Source organism: Aythya fuligula, chromosome 5, assembly GCF_009819795.1.
Source record: "Aythya fuligula isolate bAytFul2 chromosome 5, bAytFul2.pri, whole genome shotgun sequence".
NCBI classification, from domain to species: domain Eukaryota; kingdom Metazoa; phylum Chordata; class Aves; order Anseriformes; family Anatidae; genus Aythya; species Aythya fuligula.
Window position 1 is genome coordinate 33,414,353 of NC_045563.1, and position 24,280 is coordinate 33,438,632.

At 41.4% G+C, this 24,280-nt stretch overlaps 1 protein-coding gene across 2 annotated transcripts in view; it reads right to left on the minus strand.

Annotated features, from left to right (window-relative positions):
* Nucleotides 1-2,635: 2,635 nt before the first annotated feature.
* Nucleotides 2,636-24,280, minus strand: part of RPAP1 (RNA polymerase II associated protein 1) — a 41,554-nt gene continuing 19,909 nt past the window's right edge. The window contains exons 12-25 of one of the 2 annotated variants that reach the window (XM_032189034.1): nucleotides 22,435-22,617; nucleotides 20,755-20,889; nucleotides 20,406-20,585; nucleotides 17,589-17,746; nucleotides 16,092-16,271; nucleotides 15,063-15,264; nucleotides 13,080-13,189; nucleotides 11,466-11,661; nucleotides 10,367-10,516; nucleotides 9,751-9,893; nucleotides 7,785-8,589; nucleotides 6,054-6,230; nucleotides 5,197-5,253; nucleotides 2,636-4,417 (exon numbers count right to left, since the gene is read on the minus strand). In XM_032189034.1, coding sequence (XP_032044925.1) covers nucleotides 4,262-4,417; nucleotides 5,197-5,253; nucleotides 6,054-6,230; nucleotides 7,785-8,589; nucleotides 9,751-9,893; nucleotides 10,367-10,516; nucleotides 11,466-11,661; nucleotides 13,080-13,189; nucleotides 15,063-15,264; nucleotides 16,092-16,271; nucleotides 17,589-17,746; nucleotides 20,406-20,585; nucleotides 20,755-20,889; nucleotides 22,435-22,617 — 2,832 coding nt within the window. In that variant the 3' untranslated portion in view covers nucleotides 2,636-4,261. The remainder of the gene's footprint in view (nucleotides 4,418-5,196; nucleotides 5,254-6,053; nucleotides 6,231-7,784; nucleotides 8,590-9,750; nucleotides 9,894-10,366; nucleotides 10,517-11,465; nucleotides 11,662-13,079; nucleotides 13,190-15,062; nucleotides 15,265-16,091; nucleotides 16,272-17,588; nucleotides 17,747-20,405; nucleotides 20,586-20,754; nucleotides 20,890-22,434; nucleotides 22,618-24,280) is intronic. The other variant, XM_032189035.1, reaches the window with a different exon arrangement.

The window sequence follows — 24,280 nt, forward strand, 5'->3', positions numbered from 1 at the left end:
AAGAGTGAGAAAAGATGAGAAAGAAGCTGCAATTAGCAATGAGGAAAACTCAAAATAGACAGATTGGGAGAGAAAGAAAGCCTGGTAAAGGAAAACCGTGACAGGAAAGAAGATGCCAGAGAGCACGAGAGGAAATGAACACCAGAAAGAGCAGAGGATCCGCAGCCTCAGCTCAACATGAGATGCCCAGGAACAATGCAACCAAAAGCTGAGCCACATGCCATGTTCACCTGTTCACCATGCCCCACAGCTGCTAGGACCAGGCTTCTCATGCCAGAGGATCCCAGGGCCTGCCAGAGCCCCCTCCGCACACTCCCCTCACAAACCACCCTGAAGCGAGGCCCTCCCTCTCCTCCTTCCCCTGAGGGGTACAGGCAACCTCAGGTAGCCCAAAAACACATTTATCACCTCAGCAGGACAAAAGCCCCCACAGCCCCTGTGAGAAGGCACAGCTAGCCTCCTTCTTGCCCAGCAGGCACACACCAACCCACACAATGCACATTTACAGCACTCCTGACCTGGTTTATAGTCTCCACAGCCCATCAGCCGCTTTACATGACAGAAAATGGATAAAAATTGAAGAAACTTGTTGCTTTCCTCCTACGGCCGCCGCTGATCCTTCCACAGCTCACTGAGGGCTGCTGGGCCATGCCCAGGTGCCCCCCTTCAGTCACCTGCCCCGGCCACAGCTGCCTCCCCTCAGCTCCCCTCAGCGCAGCTGGCACCCCTCAGGGAGTTCTAGAAAATTCCGCACAGCCCCCTCAGCCCTCCTGGGCTGGCTGCTCCACAGGGGGCCTGTGAAGGAGTTTCAAGTGGGCACAGAGGTTATCAGGGCTCACGGGCAAAATAAAAGATGCTGTTCTGGTCTCTGGAGCCACAGGTGTCACCAGAATCTGCTGATAACACTCCAGCAGAAAATAATTTTATCTAAATGTGGGCCAGGTGTCGCTTGGTCTAAAATGTCCTTTGTTTGTTCACAACCTGCACAAAACACCTGCTCGGAGTCAGGGCTTGCTGAAGGGATGTCTCCACTGTGGGTTCTCCCTTCAAAGGAAAAATAAAAGTTTTTGAAAACTAGGGCAAAGGCTGGTAAATTGTCATAAAGTTATTTGTACAAGAAAAATCAGAGGACTGTCGCTGTGAACGGAGAGCTTCTGTAAGCAAAAAGAAAACATGTTTTGCTCCCCAATTTGATTACAAGCTGGAGGCATCACTTCATTGCAGCGATCTGCAAGGAGAATGTTGTACAAGTAGGAAAGAGCAAAAGCTGCCTTGCTGCTGTCTGACACCAGAAACGTGTCTGATCTGTTGTGTATTTATACATCTGCACCTTACGGCTTCTGTCTGTCCATGACTTTGTCAGTAAAAGGTGTTCAGGGTTTACCTGATATGAAGTAGCCAGACAGAAGGTATTAGCCAAGAAATGGATTTTTACATTCCCCCATCAAACTGAAGTAGTCAATAAATACAGTGGGATGCAACTGCATTAATCACACAAAGCTTCATGTGTATATTACTGTTGTAAAGGTACCAAGTGTAGCCTTCTTACAGTGGGGTTTTAGTCCCATTTTGGTTTCTTCCTTGCCTCTTTATTTTGTCCTGCACCACTTAGTCCTACCCCTGTGTGGAGTAGAGCCAGCTGCCAAGGTGCTTGTATCTCCTTTGGGACCTGCTCTTGTTCAGCACAAATGGGCCACACACACCACCAAATGCAGATCCCAACCTAGCAAATTCAAATCACTCACAGGGTAGAAGGGTCACACATCAACTGTTTCTTCTAGGAATAACTCTTAGCAACACATCAAGTAAAACTTAGTGAATTCTCCATGTTTCCTCCAAAAGTATATTCAATAATAATAATAAAAAAAGAGGCAGAAAATCCAAACTAGGTTTAAGGGTTTTTTTGTTGTTGTTGTTATAGTTCTGTTTGTTTGTTTTTTTTTTTTTTTCCCTCAATTGCATCGCAGCTGAGAAAGTTTGCTTTTAAACTAGATAAAGCAATGCCCTCTAGTGTTCTGCAGAGAAATCTGGAACAAGGTTGCCCAGAGCCTTCTAAATCTCAAGGTTGGGACTGCTGTACTGTCTCAGTCACAGCCAAAGTTTTGAGAGCTTACAGCTGATGCACAACATGTGTAAAATTTCTGCACACAAGTATGGCCTACAGAATTGTTTGGGATCCTTTTTTTCCCTCTGTTCCTGCTGCTTGCAGCAGAACTCCATCCCAGAAGATGGAAGTATATTCTGGGCATATATTAATTGCTTGAGAAGCATCTGGGAACAAAGGGGGCTTTTCAGAAAGAGACAAAAGCCTGATCCTTTCCTTCCCAGATTTCACAAAACAAATGAAATTTACCTCCTCTCTTACCACCTACAGATATCGTCTGTGGATAGGTTTTTTTACTGCATTCCCAGCTGTGGCACAAGTCACACAATACTCACCCTGCACCTTTGCCATGTATACACAGCATTTGATACCCTGTGTTACTGGCCCACCATACCTCACAGCATGTGGCATTCCCAATGTATTGATAAATTCCACATAGAACTATGCAAAGACAAGAAAGATTTAAATAGAGAGCATTCTCATTGTTAAAAAAAAAAATACACTAGTTATCAAAACATTTATTTACACTCTGTATACATTTAAAAACTCAATTTTGTATTACACAAGAGATTTTTGTAGGTCATAAAAGCAAAAGTTGAAGTCCTTGATGAAGGCAGTTCTTAAATGGCCAGCTAGGAGTTCTTAACTTTTACCATGCATTCATTGTTCTTGAAAGACAACTGCTGGGACTCTCACCATCTAGACAGAATAGAAACTTGAATACCTTTGATTAAACTTTTACTTTCATCAAGTACTTTTAAAATAATTAGCAACAAGGAAAATGACTGTTGACCACTTTCTGCTTTTGTAGTTTTCCCCAGCTGCAGATCAAAAATTGCAATAGGAAAAAATAAAAAGAAAGATCAAAATGAAACATCAGTTCCACCTATGTCCTATCTGAAGTAAGAGGACAAAAAAGGTGAGACAGTATCTTCTGGAAACTTAGGGGGTGCTGGTAGACTTAGAAAACTTTCTGCAAGGTAGAAAGGGTCTTATGTCTCTAGGCTAGGCATCACCCTGCACCTCCCAGAGGTATTTGTTCATAAGAACAAAGCAAAATAAATAACTTTATCAAGTTTTATTCATAAAAAATATTGAAACAGAAGTCTGTCAGACTGACTGTAGTTCTACAAAAACTATTGGATACAAATTAAACATCCACTTCAGTGAGACTACACTTAGGGTAAATGCTGGGCTTGACCTGGCATTTGTGATGAACACTTTAGGACACTACGTTTGTAGCTCATGTGTTGGCAGCTGCAAAATAGAATTTGGATGTAGAAGTGGGAATCAAATAAGAGATTTTTAAAATGAGGTCTAAACTTTGGAATACTACTTGAAAATTTAAATTACATTCCCTTCTTCTCAGAAGACAATCAATACATGTTCTACTTAAACAAGCAGATACGTTTTTTTTCTCTAAGGGGGAGAAGTTTCTGACAAGCATTCTCACTGCAAATAAATTATTTCTTATCTTGTTATATATGTAAACAAATAAGGGAGAAAATAAAGCAGTTTAGATACTATCCAAAAGACAGACAAGGTAAGATGTCAACTGCATTAGGAGCTATTGTTTCTTAGAGATCCGGCTCCATACATCTGTGACTGGTCAGAATATGATCCTATATATGGAAAAACCGTATGTGAAAAGAAAAAAAAAAAAAAAAAAGTTTACAGGATCAGCTTCTTCCCTGCAGCACTGTCATTTTATTTGCAGGGACAGTAGGGGAAAGGGACTGTTCAAAACTCACGTTAAAAGAAAAACAAGGGAAAGATCTGGGGAAGACAGACATCGTCATGAGAATTTACAATCTCCAGCCTGAATGAACAAAATGGCTTTTTCAGTTCTTTCAATTTATTCAACAGTCCAGTGCCTCTTAGACACATTTTTACCTCCTCCAGGAAGAAGTAGAACAACCTGAAAGAGAATGTGGGAAAATGCCCAGGCATTCATAATGGAGAGGCCACACACACATTGACATATCTTGAGGTTTGCATTGTACTGCAGGGCTGGGAGCATTCTACCAGTGCTTCACTTTGCTGAGAGTGTCCAAGCAAGACACTGTAACTGTTTAAGTTGTACGTAGTCTCATCAGTGAAGCATAAACTGAGCTCTTCTATTCTTCTCTTGAGCCCTCCTCTTCCACAAGTGTTTTGCTATGAGACTAGCACTGGTGTGTTCTCCTTGTTTTCTTTCTGTATCACCGTTTGCAGGTACTTCAGTCGCATGGGAGGGAGTTGCTCATAAAGGTCAAATCCCAAAGGGCTCTCGGCATTCAGCAGTCTGTAGTAGAGAAGGTGCTTTTTCAGGGTCTGAAGAAAGAAATTGCAATCATTAAGCATGTCTTAAAAGTAAGAATCTAATCATTCCTATCTCCAACACAAGATAGCAACCTGCCAGACAATACAACTCCACCATGCCCAACATATTTAACTGCATCATCTTCAATAGAAGAGCTGTAAAAGGTGAGTTTCTTCCAAGAAACTCTCTTGATTTGCATGAGTTTTCCACTTCTGAACACAAGTCCACTGTCTCCTCAACAACCCCTCTCAATGATCTCTTGCCAGATGCCAAAATGGGGTTTTGAGAGGGAACTAAGAATTTACCCTAGACACGAAACATAAAGGGCCAAACGACTCAGCTCTGTTACAGAAGTGATAGACTTTGGCAAGATCTGTTATGATAAGGCAGGACGGAAAGCAGAAAAGCAGACACCTCACATTTGTTTTGTTCTTTTGTGAGGAAAGCATCCAACTAAGAGTTAAGGGAGGTCCCTGCTGGCTGCCTGTTCACAGCTGTGCTACAACCACCCCTCACTATCCAGATAAAATACTGCTCTAGCAAGAGGCTCAGAAATACAGTACAGGAGATTCATCTGTGTTGCAGTGCACTGAGTTCAATTATAACAAGAACTGCATAATACTCCATATAGCCACTGCATGTTAAAATCCTTCTGCAAATCTCTCATTCTCAAGTTAGCAATGTAGACAAAAGCAAATTTCAGACTTCAAACACAAATTTAAGTCTGTAAGAGTACCACACCTGAAAAACTCAAGCCCCAGTACCACACGCTGATCCTTACGGACCCTACCTCATCCACCAAGAGCCAAGTCTTTCGCAACATGCTTTTCCGTGCAGCATCAGCCTCCTAAGAACAAAACACATACTTAAATTAATACGGTACAACACTAGCTTTGCCCACAGGCCATGCAGCACTCTAGAAGGATGCTCTGCTTATTATGATGATGGTCCAAAGAGCAGCTTGTTCCATCAGAAAAGCCTTGAGGTGGCAATCACTTGGATCCTGCTCCTTTTCCTCCTTCCCCTGACCTGAAGCCCATCTGACATGTATTGATAGAATAAGTGGTAATGGCTTTAAACTGATAGAGGGTAGATATAGATTAGATATAAGGAACAAATTCTTCACTCAGAAGGTGGTGAGGCACTGAAGCAGGGTGCCCCATCCCTTGAAGTGTTCAAGGCCACGTTGGCTGGGGCTTCCCTGCCCACGGCAGGGGGTTTGGAACTGGATGATCTTTAAGGTCCCTTCCTAACCAAACCCTTCTATGATTCTATGACACCTTAAGATTGCCCGAACAGAGGCTAAGTCTATTACAGGCTATGGAGCTAATCAGCTCCATCATTTGTGCTTCATTCTTTCCTTCTGTACAATAGCCCGCAGTTCCTGACTTTAAAGGTTTATACAGGATTGGCTGCCATTAGTACAAGTTTCTTATTTTATAATGAATAATGGCTATCATCTGCTCTCTCCTATGTGGATTCCAACTTTCAGACCTCAAATAGCTGCACAGTCCTCAACATGTGCTTACAATCTTTGTTTTCAAGCTCTGGGTCAGTGATTCACCAACAAGCCACAATGGACTCTTGGGAAGAGCAGGTGCAAAACCCAAAGCTTCCAGCCCTGAGGCTCTGCCATTCATTACCTACCTGTGTTGTACTGTCTTGGGAGAAAATAAAGCTGTTCACGTGAGCCACAGCCACCACATAAAGAACAGGGCACCAGGTGTGGCGCAGTGAGCCAGTGACCAGCGTTCGGAAGTAGAGTCGCAGGAGGTTCAGGTTATCCTCAGGAGGGGAAGTGTATCGCTCAAGAGGCACGGGAAACTGCAAGAAAATCACCCAAAAGCAACATTACTTTGTGTGTCGGGATCTAAGTAGTGAGGGGAAGTTCAGGATTTTAGTGTCCCCTTCCCCAGTTGTTTTGGTGCACACTCCCGTGTACCACAATGCATCTCAGTGGCACAGCTCCCAGTTGGAGCAGAACTGTTGCCACCCACACTGACTAATGTGATGTGCCTTTGTCAAAGTGCCCTCAAGACCTCTTCATCTTTATGAAGAAGCGTTTTACTGGTCAAGTGACTATAGTTGCTTTTGGGCACAGGTAAGAAGAGGTGTTTCAAAGTGAGGAGACAAAGTGCTTTCAGCAGCATCTCCTGCTAATGCATCAGAGAGGCTTACACTGACCTATGCATTTAGTGAGAAAAGGAAAGCAGGTATTTATGCCAGAGTTACCATTGCTATTAAATGAAGTTTCCAGCATTTTGACTTCACCTTCTAGCTTTGAAAAACAGGTCATAAAAGCTTTTAATAACAACTTTGTTCTGTTTGCTTCTCTGTTCTCCAGAAATCCAAATTTTGTTCTTCTCCGTTTTTACAGACGTTTTCTAGAACCAGCGTTATGTATTTCACTTTGAAGCATCTTCTTTGCAAGACTTGAAGACAATCATTGACTACACTCAATAAGTCTGCAGTGACAACATAGCATCTATGCCAAACTTCAGTCTTTGGCTACGAAGACTGTACTACTAAAATTTTTACTGCCCTGCCCGCTAGGGTATATTTAACTTACATTAAGACAAAAGAAAGGGAAAACACACCTCCCCCCCAAATGATTTTGCTCAGATTTTCCAATGCACAATTTGTTTTCAAGCAACAAGAGAGCTTTATAATAAGAAGCAAGCCAGAGTATCTTGGCTTACTCGGCTTAAGAAACAAAAGGCTCATCTGGCCATAATGATATAGAAAAGCTGGCTGCAGGGCTACTATATCCAGAACAAAGGTATCGCAAACAAGTGATGCAAAGCATTGATCTCATGTAAACTGCTGGTTCACAGTTGCTTGATTTTTTTTTTTTTGAAACATTGTTTTTGTATTAACAAACTTTAGGCAAAATCAGGTGTCAACTATTATTTTGCAAGAGACATAGAATTTAAAGAGAAATTCCATGCCTTATGCTCTGCTCATTCAAAAGAAGTGCAGTCCTGCACTTGGCAGGTCAAACTTTCTCAGTGAGTGACCCAGTAAAGCACAACTCCAGTATAACCAATTGTGGAAACACAGTATGAGAGGAAAAAACAAGTGTTTGCCCATGCACTGCACAGGAGAAGGCTCTCACCAGACTTAAGGGAAAGGTAATGTATGTCAGAAGAACATTGGGTGCAGAATAGCCCTTCATACATAGAGGCCACAAATGAGGAGCTTCTCAATCACTAGACCAAGCAGAGCACAGGACAGAAAGCATTACTATTCTACCGGATGCTGAGGGATGAGGAAGAAGAGGAAGTGCTGGGAGGATGCCCAAATCAAGGTTGAAGAAACACGCAAGAGCCCAGTATCTCAGAAACGTGCAGTGACAGGTAACTACTAAGCCAGGATTACCTGCTGGAGCGGCACTCCCAGTGCCCGCAGGATGCTTGTGTGCTCCCCAAAAACAGAGAGACGCAGATGAACATTGAAACGCTTCTGCAGAGGTAGAAGAACAAAGACTCCAAAGAGTGGATCTCCAAAGGAGACGCCTTCAAACTGTTCCAGCAAACTTATATAGAGATCATGGAAGGAAGCCAAACCAGGGAGTGGAGCATCCAAGTTTAGGGAGTCTAGCGCCTTGGGCTGGCAGTAGATAGAGAGAAGGGCAGCTGTGTAGCAGTGGATCGGTGCTTCTAGAAAGAGGTCACCACCTGTGAGGAAGACACACATAAGTCGTGCAAGTTTGGCAGCAGTAGGGATGCTCTGAAGGGTTTTAGCACGCCAGGTTTCCAGCAACAAGACCCACTGAAGGTTCCAGGTCACAGTGTTGACTAGATCAAGTGGGAGAGAGTTCAGCACAGCCCCCCGCGTCTCCGCATTAGTCACTTTGTTGTAGAGGCTGATAAGTGGAAAGAAAGGCCAGTCTGAAGGAAGGATGGGCCCTTTGACTTCAGGAAGCAGCATTGACTGGATGAGGTAATTCTGTCCTTCGTAGGATGCTTGGGAATGCACAAGGGCAGGCTGCAAGTGAACAAAATGAGAGAGGTAGCAGGAGCGGATGACAGGCAGATTCTGGTATGATTCTTTCAGCAGGGCACCACGTGTAGGCTTTGAAGATGCTGCTGCTGCAGAGCCAGGCTGTGCCAGTTTGGCACTGGTACCCAGATGCAGGATATCAAAAAAGTCAGCTGCTTCTGGCCCTCCAGTTTTCCCTTCACTGTAAGACAGAAATAAACATCAGTTAAAATTAAACAAACAAAAAACACCACACATGCCAACTGCCAAAAAATGAGCAACACAAAAATTCATCTCTATGATCTCCCTGGATCAGGGAGATTAGTAGTACACACAGCAGTTGCAAAACTTTCTGCAGCATTCAGTTATAATAATACTGTGTGCCTGTAAAGCATCAGCTACCTTGATATCTACAGGAAATTCCCAGAACTATATCTGGAGCTAGAAACATGAAGGTATTGCATTAAAAATCTCTGCACAATGTCAGCATTCTGGTTTGGAGGATGAATCAGTAAGACAATTCTCACTACAGTAGCTTTGCTGCTTGCAGTTGCAACTATACAGACTGGTAAATTGAAATGGAAGGAGGGGTGCTGTCAAACCCATTTGCCATGATTTCAGATCAGAGACTGACCATTGTCTCTGATTACTTGTCAAATTCTTGCAAAACAGTGCCTCTATAGCAGATATTTGCAAGAAAATACAATTTAAAAAAGCTTTCCTTTTGAAAGGCAACTTTTCTGGAGAAGTATGGTATCTCTTTGCAGTGTATTTGTCCAACCTCCTATATGGATACACCACGGCAAGTTTCAAAGTGACTGGGATGAACCAAAACTGCTGCCATCTTGGTTAGACATGAAGGCTTTATATTTGAGATACTCAGATTTCTTCCAGTACAAGTACTTCATCATTGTCAAATCAGCAAAAGTTTATGTAAGGAATTGTATAGTAAGGGTTAGAGAAAGACTTAGTGAGCTTTTCAGAGTAGGTCAGGTTGCAATGCGTTTTGTATGCTCACTACTCTCAGCACAGTAGATGCTGGACCTTACTGAAAATCAATTCTACCATGAATCACAGGACTCTGGCCACAGAGGAGATCAAAAGAAAGTGTTCATATTTCTCTGCATGGCTACGCTGGAAAGAAATCTGCAGCCATGCTGTTGGTCTGACTGGAAAGCTCCATGACTCAAGTCAAGTCATATTCTCAAGAATATGTCAATGAGTATCTACAGTTTGAATACAAGCCCTATTAAAGGCAAAAAATTATAACCAAATGCCAGTGCCAACCTCTGCTTTTTTAATCTTTCCCAAATCTTCCCACGTACCAGATTACAGAAAGAAGGACAAAAAATGCAAAGCTTACGGAAGAAACTCTGGATTAAAGGCAAGATCCAGTAGGACTTCGTAAGCCAGATGCTCGCTCCCTGGTAACAGACGGCTTAGCAATGCCAGGGCGACACAGTGATGGAGCGAGGCATGTTGCCTGTAATCTGGACAAGTGCCCACCTGTATGGAAACAAAACACCAGGTAAAAACACTGTAGCATTTGTCATCAGGGCAATCAACAAGGATGGGGGCAGCTGAGGCAGCTGGAAAATTAGAAACTGAGGCACCATGAGCACCATCAGCATTCATATGGACATTTTTCTGCTTCCCCTTACTGCCCTAGAAAGGCAGACACAGTTTTCAAGTGTGCTGTTAAAGAAGTTGTTCTCCCTTTAGCCCAAGGACAGCCAAAAATTTAATTTTGCCATCCAAAGTGTTTTGGATCTAAATCCCCACATCAGCAACTGTAAAGTGAAGATGCTCTTTGCTAATGGGGCAGAACAGTCAAGACAGCAGAAGAGTCACCACACCTAAGCCAGCTATGTGAAAGAACTGTGATGTAAAGGCCAGTTGCCAGTCTGACACACTGAGTTACAGAAACCGAGGTGAAGTCAATTCCTGGGGTGAAAGAAATGAAAGGACCAGGAGAATACCATTCTCTTAGCCAACGCCAACACAAAGTACTGCAGATGATATTCATGGCGCAGCATCCACGCAGATGAGGGAGTTACAGAGGGAGGTCCAGTCTGCCAGCTTTGGTGCAGATAATCCTTCAGGCCTCCAAAGCTCAGCACAGAGCTGTACTATAACGGAATCAGAAGCAGAGACAGACACTACTAATACAGTCCATGCATGGAGGAAAGTAAAACAGTCCTCTCTGAAGCCTACCCCCCCTTGCTTTCTCCCATAAGAACTCCTGTTGGCTACTGCAAGAGAGACATTTAGAAATGGGCTGATAACCACCTTTCTGCCTTGGGGCTCACCTGCATCCATCATGACCACCCCTGACCTCAGGTAACCAATAGTTACTGCCTACATTTTCCATTTTGCTTTGTAAGCCAGGAACCTTAACCGCTGACTTTAAGTCAGCAACTTAAAAGGTTTTTCTCTCACCTAGCAATATACTGCTATTAGTAACTGATCAGCTAATTAAACATAAGATCACAGAGGAAAGCTCTGAGAAAGCTTATGCTAGGTACTCCATCTCCCTAGGATGCTGCCTTTCCTCTTCAGAGTTAGCACTCTTCCATGACTCACTCTTATTCTAACAACTCAGGGCAACAAGAAGTGGGAAGAAACCTTTCCAGCCACTGTAGCTTTCATCCTCTCATTTATTTTTATCCCATTTTCCTTTGTTCTATATCCTTCAACCACCTCTTTTCCCTCCTCTGAGGCTCAATTATTTTGTTTAGCCAAACAACAGTTGCTAAACCCTTCTAAATATTCTTCATAAATCCATCCTTTAAGCCTCCTTGTCATTTGACACTCACTTTATAATCCCAGCTTCCCAGTGTCAATTGGATATTTGAGTTCAAAGGCAGGATATTTTTCAGAGGCTTGTTTCACCCATTCTGAAAATGGGGGTATTTCTCTCTATAGTACTTTAATACTTTTAAATTAAAAATATACAACAATTCTATTTTAATCATCTTAGTAACATCATTCTTAAGCCTGGGAATACACAAACACTAACCTCCCTCCCAAGTATACTACCATTCACACAGAATTTATAGCCAAGAAGTCTATTCTCACCTTGCTGATCAGCCCTTTATGAATGTGAGTGATGCTATTGATGAGAAACAGGAGGGCAGTGAGGAAGGGGAAAGGGGACTTGGAACCAACTAGGTTCAAAGGAGGTTTGCCTCCAGTACAGCTCAAAGATATGATGCTCAACACAGATTCAGGTCCCGGGGAACAGGACAGAGGATTGCACAAAGCAGAACATGGCCTGTGTGAACAAAGAACGAGAGAGAGATCAGATCAAAAGCACACATCTTTAATTCTTATCTTCAGTTGAATAGTACATGATGTACAGAAATATTGATACACTGATACATCTCTGATTTCAAACATTTGAAAGCATTGGACCCTTGGTTTAAAAAGAAATATATATATATATATATATAAATTTATAAATTAAATAAAATATAAATTTATAAAATATGAAATACAAATTTATAAATATATAAATTTATAAATATATATATGCTTATATATATGTGTGTGTGTGTGTGTGTGTGTATATATAAAATATATATATAAAATACACATTTCCCCACAAGGACGTAAGCCAGACTAATAAGGCTGCCTACACATTTGGGACATTCAAAAATAAACCGTCAGGCAAAGCCAAAAAGCCATCTTATATCTAAAACTGACATTGCAAAAATGCTGCCCCTTGTGTTGGACTCTTTGGTGCTAGAAGCTTCCGATTTTTCAATCATGAAAGAACATGGGCCAGACAGTTTGGTGACCATTCAAATGCCACTTAAAACCAAAAATTTCAAGTGCCCCTCACATCAGACATTGTTAGAAGCAACTAGATGTTTCCCTGGCTACAAGTGGAACCTTTCAGGTTCCCCCTCCTCAAAGGATTGATTCACAGGCTGGTAGCAAGGCTCCCTCTACAGCAGAAAGACAGAATATCTGCAGCGCTCAAGAGTCCCCAGAGCCCACGAGAAAAGTCACGTTACCCAAATGTCTGAAAGGACAGTTTGTCATCTGGCCTTTCACTTTCCTGCAGGGGCTTTCAAGTCCCCTGTGGAACTCTGCAGGAGCTTGAATTATTTTATAAAAGAAGCATCATATAGAGTGTGTGAACTGCACATGTACTCCCCCACCAACATAAGAGGGACTCAAACTGATGTTATTTTCTTGTTGTTTTTAAATCAGGGAAACCAAAGAAGAATCAAAGCCAAGAGTGACTACCATTGATTTGGAATTAATATAAAACACAGCTACATGAAGGGTAGAGATGCAGGCACTGCAGCAGTGCCAGTAAGCAAGGAAGAACTAGAGAACCTCTGTAGCCATCCTGCTTTTTGGTATGAGCAGAGAGGACAGAGCAGGGTGTAGTAGACACAGCCCTACTACACTCTAATTCACCCAACTGTCAGTTGGGCACACAGGGCACTTAGGTACAGGGTAAATAAATGGGAGGGGGGGAAGTATTTGAAGCAGAACTGTGCTTTTATATATTCTAGGCCAACGTTAGAGAATTTCTTTGCTGTAAGTGGATTCTCAGTCCCTGAACCACTGAGCTTTGTCCATTCCTGACCACACAGTACAAAGGGCTCCCTTACATAGTATAGCAATGAGACTCCCTTAGCTTCAGGCAACTGTTTCTTAGCAATGGAATGATTTTACCTGAGTAAATCCCACATGCTGTGTATGGCTGGCTGGCTGAGAAGGGGCTGTAGCACCTCAGACGTCAAACGTTCCAGTTCTTCTAAGCAGTCAATTGGATTGACTGATGGCTGCATAAAACATGGGAAAACAGGAGAAAGCAGAAAAAGACAGGCTGATTTAACTTCTCTTTCTTTTGTTAATTACCTCTTTGAGACAAGTTATCATCTACATACTGGTACTGCTACAGGTTAGAGCTGGCCTCACCACTCAAGGTGTGGAAGCCGAGAGCTGGCACCTCAAGGTGTCCTCAGTACTCAAGTATTAAATGCATCATAGAGAATTCTTATTTAGCTGGAAGTAAGGGAGTGAGATTTCCTAAATGAAAACTTGCCCTAAGTGGCTAACCCCACCCTCCCCATACTATCTATGTGCTGATCTTCCCATTTAACTTGAAGAAAACACGAAGGTGATCAGAACTACCTTGAGAAAGCAGAGTGGCATCATGAGGGTCTTGAAAAAAAATCAACTGTATAAAGTACATTTGACCTACCCATCAAGACATGGCTGTGGATGAACACTGCATAGGGGAGGATCTGTGGCTTTTAGAGAACCATACGAATTCTTCCGACCCTAGTAAGCAATATTCCAGGTTGAAGGAACTTGCTGGCAATTTTTTACTCTACTTTCCCTTCATTAGTATGCTGCTTTAGGATACAGAGATACTAATTTCCATAACAAAATCTGATTTTCCCTAGGTGAAAACTCCCTCCAGAAACCAGTCAGAAAAACCTAAATGAAAATGTTAACCTCAGTTCTTGGTAGTCTAACAAAAATATTCTGAGGTCCCAATATTCACGAGTCTAGTTACCATACAGGTTGATTTTTTTTCCCTAGCCCATTAAAAATAAAAATAAATTGTATGTAGCATGTTTGATTTTTCAAATCAGACCAGCTAAACACAGATGGATGATTACATTTTTTTTTTTAATGGAAATAAAAATTCTTATGGTATAGTTCAAAGATCTAAGAATTATTTAGGCATCGACTCTTCTGGTATATCTATTAAGGTTAAAAAGGAATACTAATCTCTTTAAATAGTCATCCTGGTTCCCTAACACTCATAACCTAACGACAGCAGGTGAAAGGTGCGAATGACCTTTGGGGCATTGAAGATAGCTTTTAAAGATCCTAGCAGTTTCCACGCCAGCCATGGCAAGCAAATTCAATTGTTTGGGGCAAATTTCAGAAGAGTTGCAGATGTCTGGATAACTATGGGCATTAAATTATCCCCACACCTTGAAGACAGCTCTCCCAGGTCAGAACCTGTGCACATCAGTTGGGCAGTAAAGAAAAAACTTGCACTTATCTTCAGAACATGAATCTTTGAGATAGCTTTAAGATAAGCATAAAACAACACACTGATGTATAACCTTCAGAAAACTCAGTTTAGAAGATGGTCATATACAGTGACTGGGTTACAAAATTTGACTTAGAATGTCAGTGGGGCAGCAAATAAATTTATCTTTATTGCCTCTTATCCAAAGTTCATACGGTATGATCCTCAGCGCTCAATCTTCCAACCAGGTTATTGCAGTAACTGTCCACATGTAAGCTCTCAGACCATAACAAATGCAAAAACATTCAGCTTAATTTAGCCCACAGAAAGAAAGGACTGCCAAACTGTATTAGGTCATATTTGCTGTATGCTATGGTTTTCTGCAGTAAATCTAAACAGTCAGAGTATGACCACATACTTTGATTGAGACTCCAAGCCCAAAGGAAGAAATGACAACAGTGATATTTTGCATTGTTAATCTGAAGGATCAGCAAATTCGTTTGACCCTAAATGCCACCCACTCTAGATATGAGGTGTGGTAAACAAAATCCAGTCCTCATTTAATGTTCTTCAATGCCTTTCTTTCTTTTTTTTAGGTTTTTAGTGGCAATATACAAACTGATGCCGGTGAGATTAAAAGACAGCCTATATATTTCAGGCCTTACCTGTTGGCTGCAAGCCCTGTAATAAACTCCCAGGTAGATCATATAAGTTGTGGTCAGAGGCTGGAGAGTTTGCCAAGTTTCTGTCTGGGATATCTCCTGCAGGATTTTTTTCAGACCGGTTTCAATGAAAGGGTGTAAGCCTGACACTTGATTCCATGCTACTGGAGGAGGCGGAATCTGATCACTACCTTCTGAACTATTGCTGAAACACAACAGAATAATGACAGGATAGTGAAAATCTCTCAAAAAACAATTCTCTCCAAAACATCATTTGATCATAAATCATAAATTATTTGATCAAAACATCATAGTAAGATTTCCAGTTCCATGTAGCCCAAAAAACAGAAGCCTAATGACAACCACTAGGGGAAAAACGTATTTGCACATTCCCGCAGACCAAACCAAACCACTCTAGGCAGAAAGGTCAAATGAAGAATCTACTAACTATAGCAAAAGTTTCTTCATCTGTAATATTTTGTCCTTAAATTATGCTCTAGATTTACTGGACATGTTACCCCAGTATCCAGCTTTGGTTAAAATAGTCCAGCGTTTCTTGCTTTGGACCAGAAAATGTACTTGTGTCTTCAGCAACTTCTGCTGTGACATATACCAAAACCAAATCCACTGCCAACTTCTCTCTATTCTGACCCACCTAGGTCTCTGCAGAGAGGTTCTCTCCTCCAAACCTCAGAGGTTTTTCTTTTTCCCAAAGGTTAAGTTATAGGAGTTTCCTAGCTCAATTCAGCAGTGCATTTTGCTAACACCACCCTTGTAACCCACTGCTAAATGCACATCTTTACTCCTCCCTCTCCTCAGGCTAGCAGGCATCCAGCTGTCTACCAATCTAGATACCCCCTTCTGACCTCACGTCAAAGGGAACACACTCTGGCATGACGGGATTCACACGTGGGACGATACACCACTCCCAAAACAAAGAAACAGAAGGGAACAGCCAGGTCTCCTAACCAAAGAGAAGTAATACGGGACACCAACTGCTCAGACAAACGGCACTTGTGACAGAGGGGCTACCTGCTCAGCTTGGCCTGCAGCTCCACCGTGCAGCCTGCTGTTTGTGTCACGTGCATCAGCAGAGTAATCACTGCTGTAGCTCGCTGGACAGACAACTCACGCACTGGGTTCTTCTCACAGCAAGAGCTGAGCAATTCAGGCAGGGACTGAAGTATCCTCACCAGCACAGGGTAGAGATCCCTAGGAAGAATCACAGAATAAATGATATTGGAATGGAGATCTACAGATCATCTGCAGTCAAACTCCCTGTTCAAGCAAGTTTGCCTAGGAACATGCGTAGCTGGGTTTTGAGTATTTTCAAGGATGCAGAATCCACAATGTTTTTGAGCAATCTGTTCCAGTGTGAACACCTTAAAAGTATAAGAAAACTTTTTCCTACTGAGAAATAAAATTCCTTGTATTTCAATTTGTGCCCATTGCTTCTTGAACTTTCTTTGCATGCCATAGGAAGCTCCCGGCTCTATCTTCTATGCACCCTCCCATCACAAGTTTATAAGGATTGCTAAAATGAGATGATGAGAACAAACACCACCAACATAATAAAAATAAACAGACATGGGAAAAAGGTGACAGAGAAGGACTTCTGTCATTCCCAACTCGACTGAATGGAACCTACCCTGCCTCCAAGCATTGTGAGCAACTCTTGAAAAATGTTATTTTATTCTTGTTTCTCTAGTTCTCAAATGCTCACAGTGTCTTTGGTTATAATCATGCAAATTTAAGGAATCTTCTGCTGCTTCTCTTTCCTCAGCATTATTTACCACGTTAAAAATTATATACTTTTTTTTTTTTCTATTAGCCAAGACAGATGACGGGGCTGGAGAACATAAAATGCTGTTGCAAAGACAGAACCTCCCTTCTGACACTTACTCCTGGCCTCCTCTTTACTCCTCTTCAGGGTGACTCCACAGGCTTATCTGTGGTTTCAAGTCAGTGTAATTACATGAAGAAGATTCAATGCTTGAGATAGGTCAGACTTACCTCAGTGCAGACCTTGAAGGTCAAGTACAAGAACTTTAATTTTATACTGAACTGAGAGTCAACGCAGACTGCAGTTTGCTGGCATTAGTCTGCTTCACTTAGCATGCATGCTGGTGACTGCTGCTCACATTGCCCTTAGCTCATCAGATTCAATGCTGGGTGTGCTGCACTCACTGTGTCTTGATGTTATGCAAACACAGATTATTCATGCCTGCCAGGGCAAAAAAGATGTAGTCCTAAAAAGTTCAGGTGCCCTCCCACAGTACAGAGAAGTAAGAGATTACCTATGATTAAATGTGGGAGATAAGGGAGAGAAAGAAAAAGATAAGAAAATAGTATGAATAGCTTTAGAAATTGAGTTTTACTGCAGGAGACCAAAGAAAGGGAGGTAAAACTCCCTTGAAGGAAGGAGCAAGTGATCCTAGAGATCCCAAATTCACTCCCTCTGGAACAGGATGTCCATTTCCTTTTGTGACTCCACCCCACTGTTCCCATTCCTCCAGCTTTGGACTGTACCTGTAGATATCACAGGCCTGACCATAGCCAGCAGCCACAGCCCACAGCCGGAAGGCTTCAGTGCTTAGCCTGATGGCTTCTTCCTTTGGCAGAAGCAGATCCTGTGGATCTTCAGCTATAAATCGAATTAATCGGCTCTTCATTTCAAACTTGTTAAGCTGAAAACAAATAAAAAACAGGAAAAAGAACAAAAATGACAAAGGAATAAGAGGCTTCACTCCCATGCATCATGACACTCATTAAGCTGCAGTGAAACCTGTAGCTTTGTTGGTGCATTGAACTATTCTAAGCTCCCTTCACGCTGTTCAAATCTGTCTTTAGCATCTGTAATCTTAGGGAGCGTATTACAAAGAATCAACAAATGGTTAATGGCTATTAAGATAGAAGTATTCCTGGGAGGGATGTCTAGGTATTACCTAATCTGTTCCTTACACAGATCAAGCACACTTAAATCACTCCTGGCGGAGGTTTGTCTAGCCCACACACACTCTTGTTTTAGATGCTCTCTGCAGCTTTCAATTGACTTTTAAAATATATAATTATCCTTCTTTAACTAGTCATAAGCAGAACTCTATTAGTCAAGGTTACACAGAGATTTATCTTATGAAGACACTGTATACAAAAATACTGAATAGATGCTTACATTTTTCTTAGAAGGTCACACTTAATGGCTTTCAGAGGTCGTACAACCTGAATCTTTCTATGATTCTGTTTATTTCATGAAAAGGGTACCTTCCTGCCTATTACTTTTATACAATTATGGAATTTTGGTGCCTTGAAAATGTTCTCAGGTTATTTTAGTACTGAATTAAACATGATGTGACTCATCTGAAGTTCTCTAGAAATAATTTTTATCCTCCCCAACAACTGGGTATTTTTGCTTAACCATAAAAAAGAGCTTCTCTTTCCTTCTCCCACACATACAAAAGCTTGTGTGTGCTCTGTCTAAACAAATGAGTTGACAATGTCTTTTTCACAACACAATGACATATTATAGATAATTTAAAATTCAAATGCTTTAGAGCCATCTTGTAGGGAAATCACTGCACACCAGTAGGAAAGCAAAGGAGCTGATGAATCAAACTATGAATTTTGACACCCCTCCTACAGAACAGAGGGCAAAGTTATATTTACTTTCAGAGGAGGAAGATGGAAGAATTTTGTTGCTCGGTAAAATAAATTCCTACATTGACAGTATTGATTTGGGTTTTGATTACCTTCAATTCCCATGTTCAAGTGCATGCAGTGAGACATATAGGAGCACAACAGAACCAAAGCCTGAGTAGTAGGATCCTTGTAAACATTTTTTGCATACCTTGAAACAGCTGGAGTACACAAAGCACGGAAGAGTAAAATTTAGAGATTTTCTATTATGTTCCTACCACCACCTGCAGCCCTTAAATATCCCACTATCTGTTATCAGCATATTATTCTATATATCTTGTAGCACAAATTAGTACTCTCGTGCTGATGCTAGCAATTTCCTGTATGGTAATTTATTAGATGCTATTAAAAATACTGAACTAACAACCCTAAGAGGTGCTCATTGCTCTGTAATGTGTGCTGCTCTGGGTAGATCTTGTGTATTTATAGCACTAGTGTGATGACCTATATGAGTGAACACAATTATCTCTGAAGTGGAAAACCCATCCAGAAGTAGCTAAGAGGGGTTGGAAATACTGATAAATTACCTCAGAGTTATTAAGAGAAATTCATGGCAGGAAAAGTTCAACCAGGGCCGTAAAAGACAAGGATACAAATTAGATCTCTGGCTTATGAAGTCCTAAACTGCCAGGACACGGGAGAGGACAGAGCACTATGTGCCAACGTGTGCTCTAAGCATCTGCTATCAATCAGCATCACTCAGCTGTGCTATTTGGTTTTGCACAGCTGCACTACACAGAACAAAAAAGTAGATACAAGCTTGAGACAGCTCCTCTACTGGCACGTAACAGAAGATAGCATTATTGCAACACTGTCAGCAACTCCTTCCAAACATACACATGCACCTTCTTCACAATGATTATTTCAGCTTCTTTATTCCAGCTCACACTCTGTCTTCCAAGATTTCTAAGGTTTGCCTGCAACTGGCAGAACAAATCCAAAGGAGCAGAGATGGTGCTGTTAAGAGCTACGCTGTGCTTTAACCATAGGCAAGTGTATATTCATAGGCTCATAGAGCCACAGATTAGTTGTTGGTCAGAAAGAGCTTCTGTCAATTGCCTAGTCCAGTCCTCCCTGCTTAGAGCAGAGTCAGCTTGAGAAGGTTGTTCAGAGCTGGGTCCAGTAGAGTTTTGAATTTCTTCAAGGATAGGAAGTCCACAGCCTCTCTGGGCAACTCATTCAAGTGTTTGACCACCTCCACGGTAGAAAAAAAATCTTATGTGTATCTGGAATGCCCTTATTTCAACTTGTGCCCATTGCTACTCATCAGTATATCCACTGAAAGGGTAAGAGTTTTGCTCTGTTTTCCTCGGTCCCTCCCATGTAAAACATCACACACAATGACAAAACATACTACAACCTGAACTTTTTCTTGCCAATCCTAAACAATTACAGCGCTCTCAGCTGTTCCCTGTATATCAGATGCTTCAATTCCCTAACCAACTTAGTGGCCCTACTGCTTCTCTTTACCACAGAGTGGGACTGCAACAGGAATCCTGACACAATCTCTCCCAGTTTCACATGTATTCATCAGGCCTGAATCAAGACCTTCAGCTCAGTCACCTCCAATGAATTGTCTATCTTTACTTAAGAAGCAAGGCACAGAGAACAACAGCAGCTGCCATCAGAAAAGCTCTTGTAAGAATCACTCACCAGCCTAGCTGTTGCATTTCTGCCTCCAGATGCCAATACTCTGATGAACTTCATAGCAGCGGAGCAAGCAACTCCATGGAGACTGGTGAGTAAACACCCCGGTTCAGCCACATGAGGATCCCACTGAGTAGGGATAAATTCCCTGACAATGGTGTCAATCAACCGAGGACAGTCAAGCAGCTGCAGAGAAATAACAAGCAACACAAACAACTAAAGAAATACAATTCCAGCAGCAAGACATACAGAACACCAAGGTTTGTCTAACTCCTTGCCATAGCTTTGTGTGCTTTTTTCCCTTTTTTAAACCTTTCCTTACCATTCCGGAACTCCTGTACAATGGGAAATTTACCTGGCTGCATGCTTCAGAGGAATGCCTCGCTATATGGGTAAGGATGTGCAGGATATCCAGGACTACTGTTGGAACAGGTCGTACCACCTCAAGAATGTACCTCAGGCGGTGCTGGATCCGTGTCTTCAAAAGTCCCTAAAAGGGAAAGAAATTAAATATCTGTTATACTCCTAATGGTAGCTCTCTGAACAGCGGAGAAGCTCACTGAACGGTTGCTGGAAGGGAAAAGCAGACTAAATTAAATCTTCTGCAGAAAGTATCAAAATCACCAGTGGGGCAACAGGGAGAACTTTTGGACTGAATAAGACCACCAGCAGGGTTTTTGGATACTTCTGTTTTCCAGAGTATGAGACTGCAAGTAACAGTGAGTACCTCCCCTATAAAGGAGTACAAAAACATAATGTGGCTGAAAAGGGTTTTCTTGCTCTTTGATTCATTTTTGCTAGCCACCACCTCCATCTAATGCAGTATTCTGTCTTTAGTGCTGATAGTCTCTGTTACATCAGAGAAAGCTGAAAGAAGCAGAAAACAGACACCAATTCCTATTTTGCAGTAGGAAGAGAAAGATGCAGATAGATGATGTGATTTTGTATGGTTCACAGAGCAGAAGGCCATGATCAGTGACTGTGCTAGGAAACAAATCTTCAGTATAAGTGACATTGTTATGCATTCCTAGTTCCAGGAAAAGGCATACCACCTGAGTTCATAGAACTGATATTTTTTAAAAAGAGTTGCAGTCAGGCAAGGTTGTGGTTCTAGGCTTGAATGAATTCAGCTGCTAGTTTCAATATTATTTTTCCAACATGTGGGGTAATTGGGTTGTAACAATTAGCAGATGTGAAATGGATTTCACAACAGCTGGAACAGGGCAGAATTTGATCCCAAATCTCTTCTGAGTTCAGGCCACTTGGGAGAAGTTAATATATTTTATGCTGCACCATGTAACTGTTTCCAGAATGACAAACTAACCTCATCGTTATCTACACCTCTTTTATTAAGCCTTTTAAACAGCGTAACATAGTAGAACAGATCTGAAATCATGAAGTCACTAACTGAGACCAGATGCCCAAGTACAGTAATTCAATTGCCCAGTGAGTTTATAAGCAAGTGCCATTCGGATACAGGCTAAAGCACACGGATTAAGTGATGTGATCACAGACACTAGCAACTGCTGCAGGCAAGAGAATTGCATCAGCTCCCCCAGGATTGGGTTTGAGATGACAGATTAATATTGTTAGATCTCATATTAGGGATGTGGGATTGGGTTTAAATATATGTAGAATTCCTTCTAAATGTTACAACTTTTTTTTTTTTTTTCTGAGAGAGGCAAACATGAAAAAAATACTGGGGAAACGATAAGTAGCCACCCTATGTCAAACACGAAAGGGAATGTTGTTGTACAAATCTATCTAATTCAGATCTACCCATCTGCAATGCTCCTGCTTAACTTTACAACAGTACATATAGACACTTCAATTGTGGCTACAGCCATTTCACTTTTAGCTCAAGTAAATGAGCTTGAAAATCATGTCTGCATGCAATCTTTCAGCAGGTTTAAAAAAACAGTTTTGTTTGGAACATTAGTAGCATACACAGAAGGGAACACATTTCAACAGCATGCCTAGCTACCATGCAGAGACTGTTTTCCTAAGAAGATTTGAGACCTAGCTCTGTGCTTACCTTTACAACATCATATCGGGCCACATCTGGATCTGGCTTGTTTTCATCTTTTAGTTTTTTATTCTGAGATTTCTCTGTTCCAGTTAATTCTTCCTCTTCCTCCTCTTCTTCCTCCTCATTGTTGGGGACAAAGGGGAATGCAGCCATCCCTTGGTACCATGAGAAAGTCCAATCGAGATATTTCTATACGGAGAGTAAAAGCACACAAAATTCTCACACAAAGATATATCATGGAAGACAAAAAAAAAAAAAAAAAAAAGATCAAATCAAGAATGCTTTACTGATTTCCACCTAACCCCAGGAAAAGAGAACACAGTAAAGGTACTCTAAGCACATACAAGTGGGATGAAATGCTTTTTCAGGGAAGTGATTTTTAACCTATGACCTACAGACACTTGGGAAACCATGAAAAGCAATTACTGTGAGGTAAATTAAATTCACTAGACAGGGAACAGAAATGCAGCTTAAGTGGAAAACATTTAAGATAAAAACTAAATAAAATAACCACTGAGGGGTCTAGAAATTAAACTGGAATTTGGCATTTATTGGCTCTATTCCCATTTCTGGACTTGTGTGGAAGTCTGGTCACAAATAACAGAATGGCCATGTAAAAATTGTTATGTTAAAATAAACACTACCCAACATGTTTGTTCATGCTTGTCTAGCTTTCTGTTGAATGACCACCAGCTTCAGCAAAGGAAAAAAAACATTTTTGTTCACAACCAACAACAGCATCAAATACTCCCAAGTTCTATGGCAATACTGCAGTATACTGCAGCTTTCGATTCTTTGGAGAGGAGATTGTGCCCACAGACCTACTTCCCCCAAAATGTTTTAGAATATAAAAGACAATTTAAATTGATCCTTGCACTACTTAATAACTGCTTTAAATTTCCATTTCTTGAAGCAGCAATCAGAAATAACTACCACATCAGTCAGAAAAAAGTGGTAGACTTGAACTGAACCTTGAGTCCTTTTTGAAAATTATCAAATTAAAGTGCAAGTTGTTATCAGACGTTAAAAAAAAATAAAAAGCAACATGAAATAAAGTTGGTGAGTGAGTGAGTGATATGATCAGAAGAGACCTGTCTTTACTGTACGAGGCTATAGGCCCACCTGGAATACCAACTTTGTCCTATAATCTTCATTCCAGCAAGAGAAGGAAAAACACAGTATCTGACTCTGGTCCTCAAAGGAAACAAAGAAGAAGGTGCTTCCTATAGACACTGATGAATGAACAAACCATTTTGGTAGTACAATATTTATACATTTTGTTCTTCTGTGTGTACAGCAGGGATAAATCCAGTTTTGTCTTACAAAATCTGAAGCAGCAGGCTAGACTTCCAACCCTGCCACTTCATCGAGGTCCTTTTGAAATTCAGCAGCATGAGACTCTAGGAAGGACCCTCCAAACAGGAAAATACACTGACACAACACTTACAGTACTGCTTTTGGCATGAAGAGATTTAGCAATTCCCACATACACAAGACATCAAACCACAAGTTTTGATCTTAGAATCACAGCATTGCAGACATATGTAAGCCAGAGTAATGTCAGAAAAAAAAAGTCACATTAAGAAGATGTTTTATAGCATTAATTACCTAACACGGGTGGGCAGCACTCAACTAACAGAACACCATTATGGTGATAACTTAGAAAAAGAGCAAGAGGTGGAGAAAGCTACCCAATCCTTCATTTCCCTTGCCTTTCCACTAGGGATAGCTCTGATGGAATGGAGAAGTTATGGTGGACTTCTTGAGATCTAACCACTCTTCTCTAACACCAGGCCCTTTCCAGCATGACAGAAGTAGCTCTCATGAAAGGAACTTGAAACACAGGCCATAA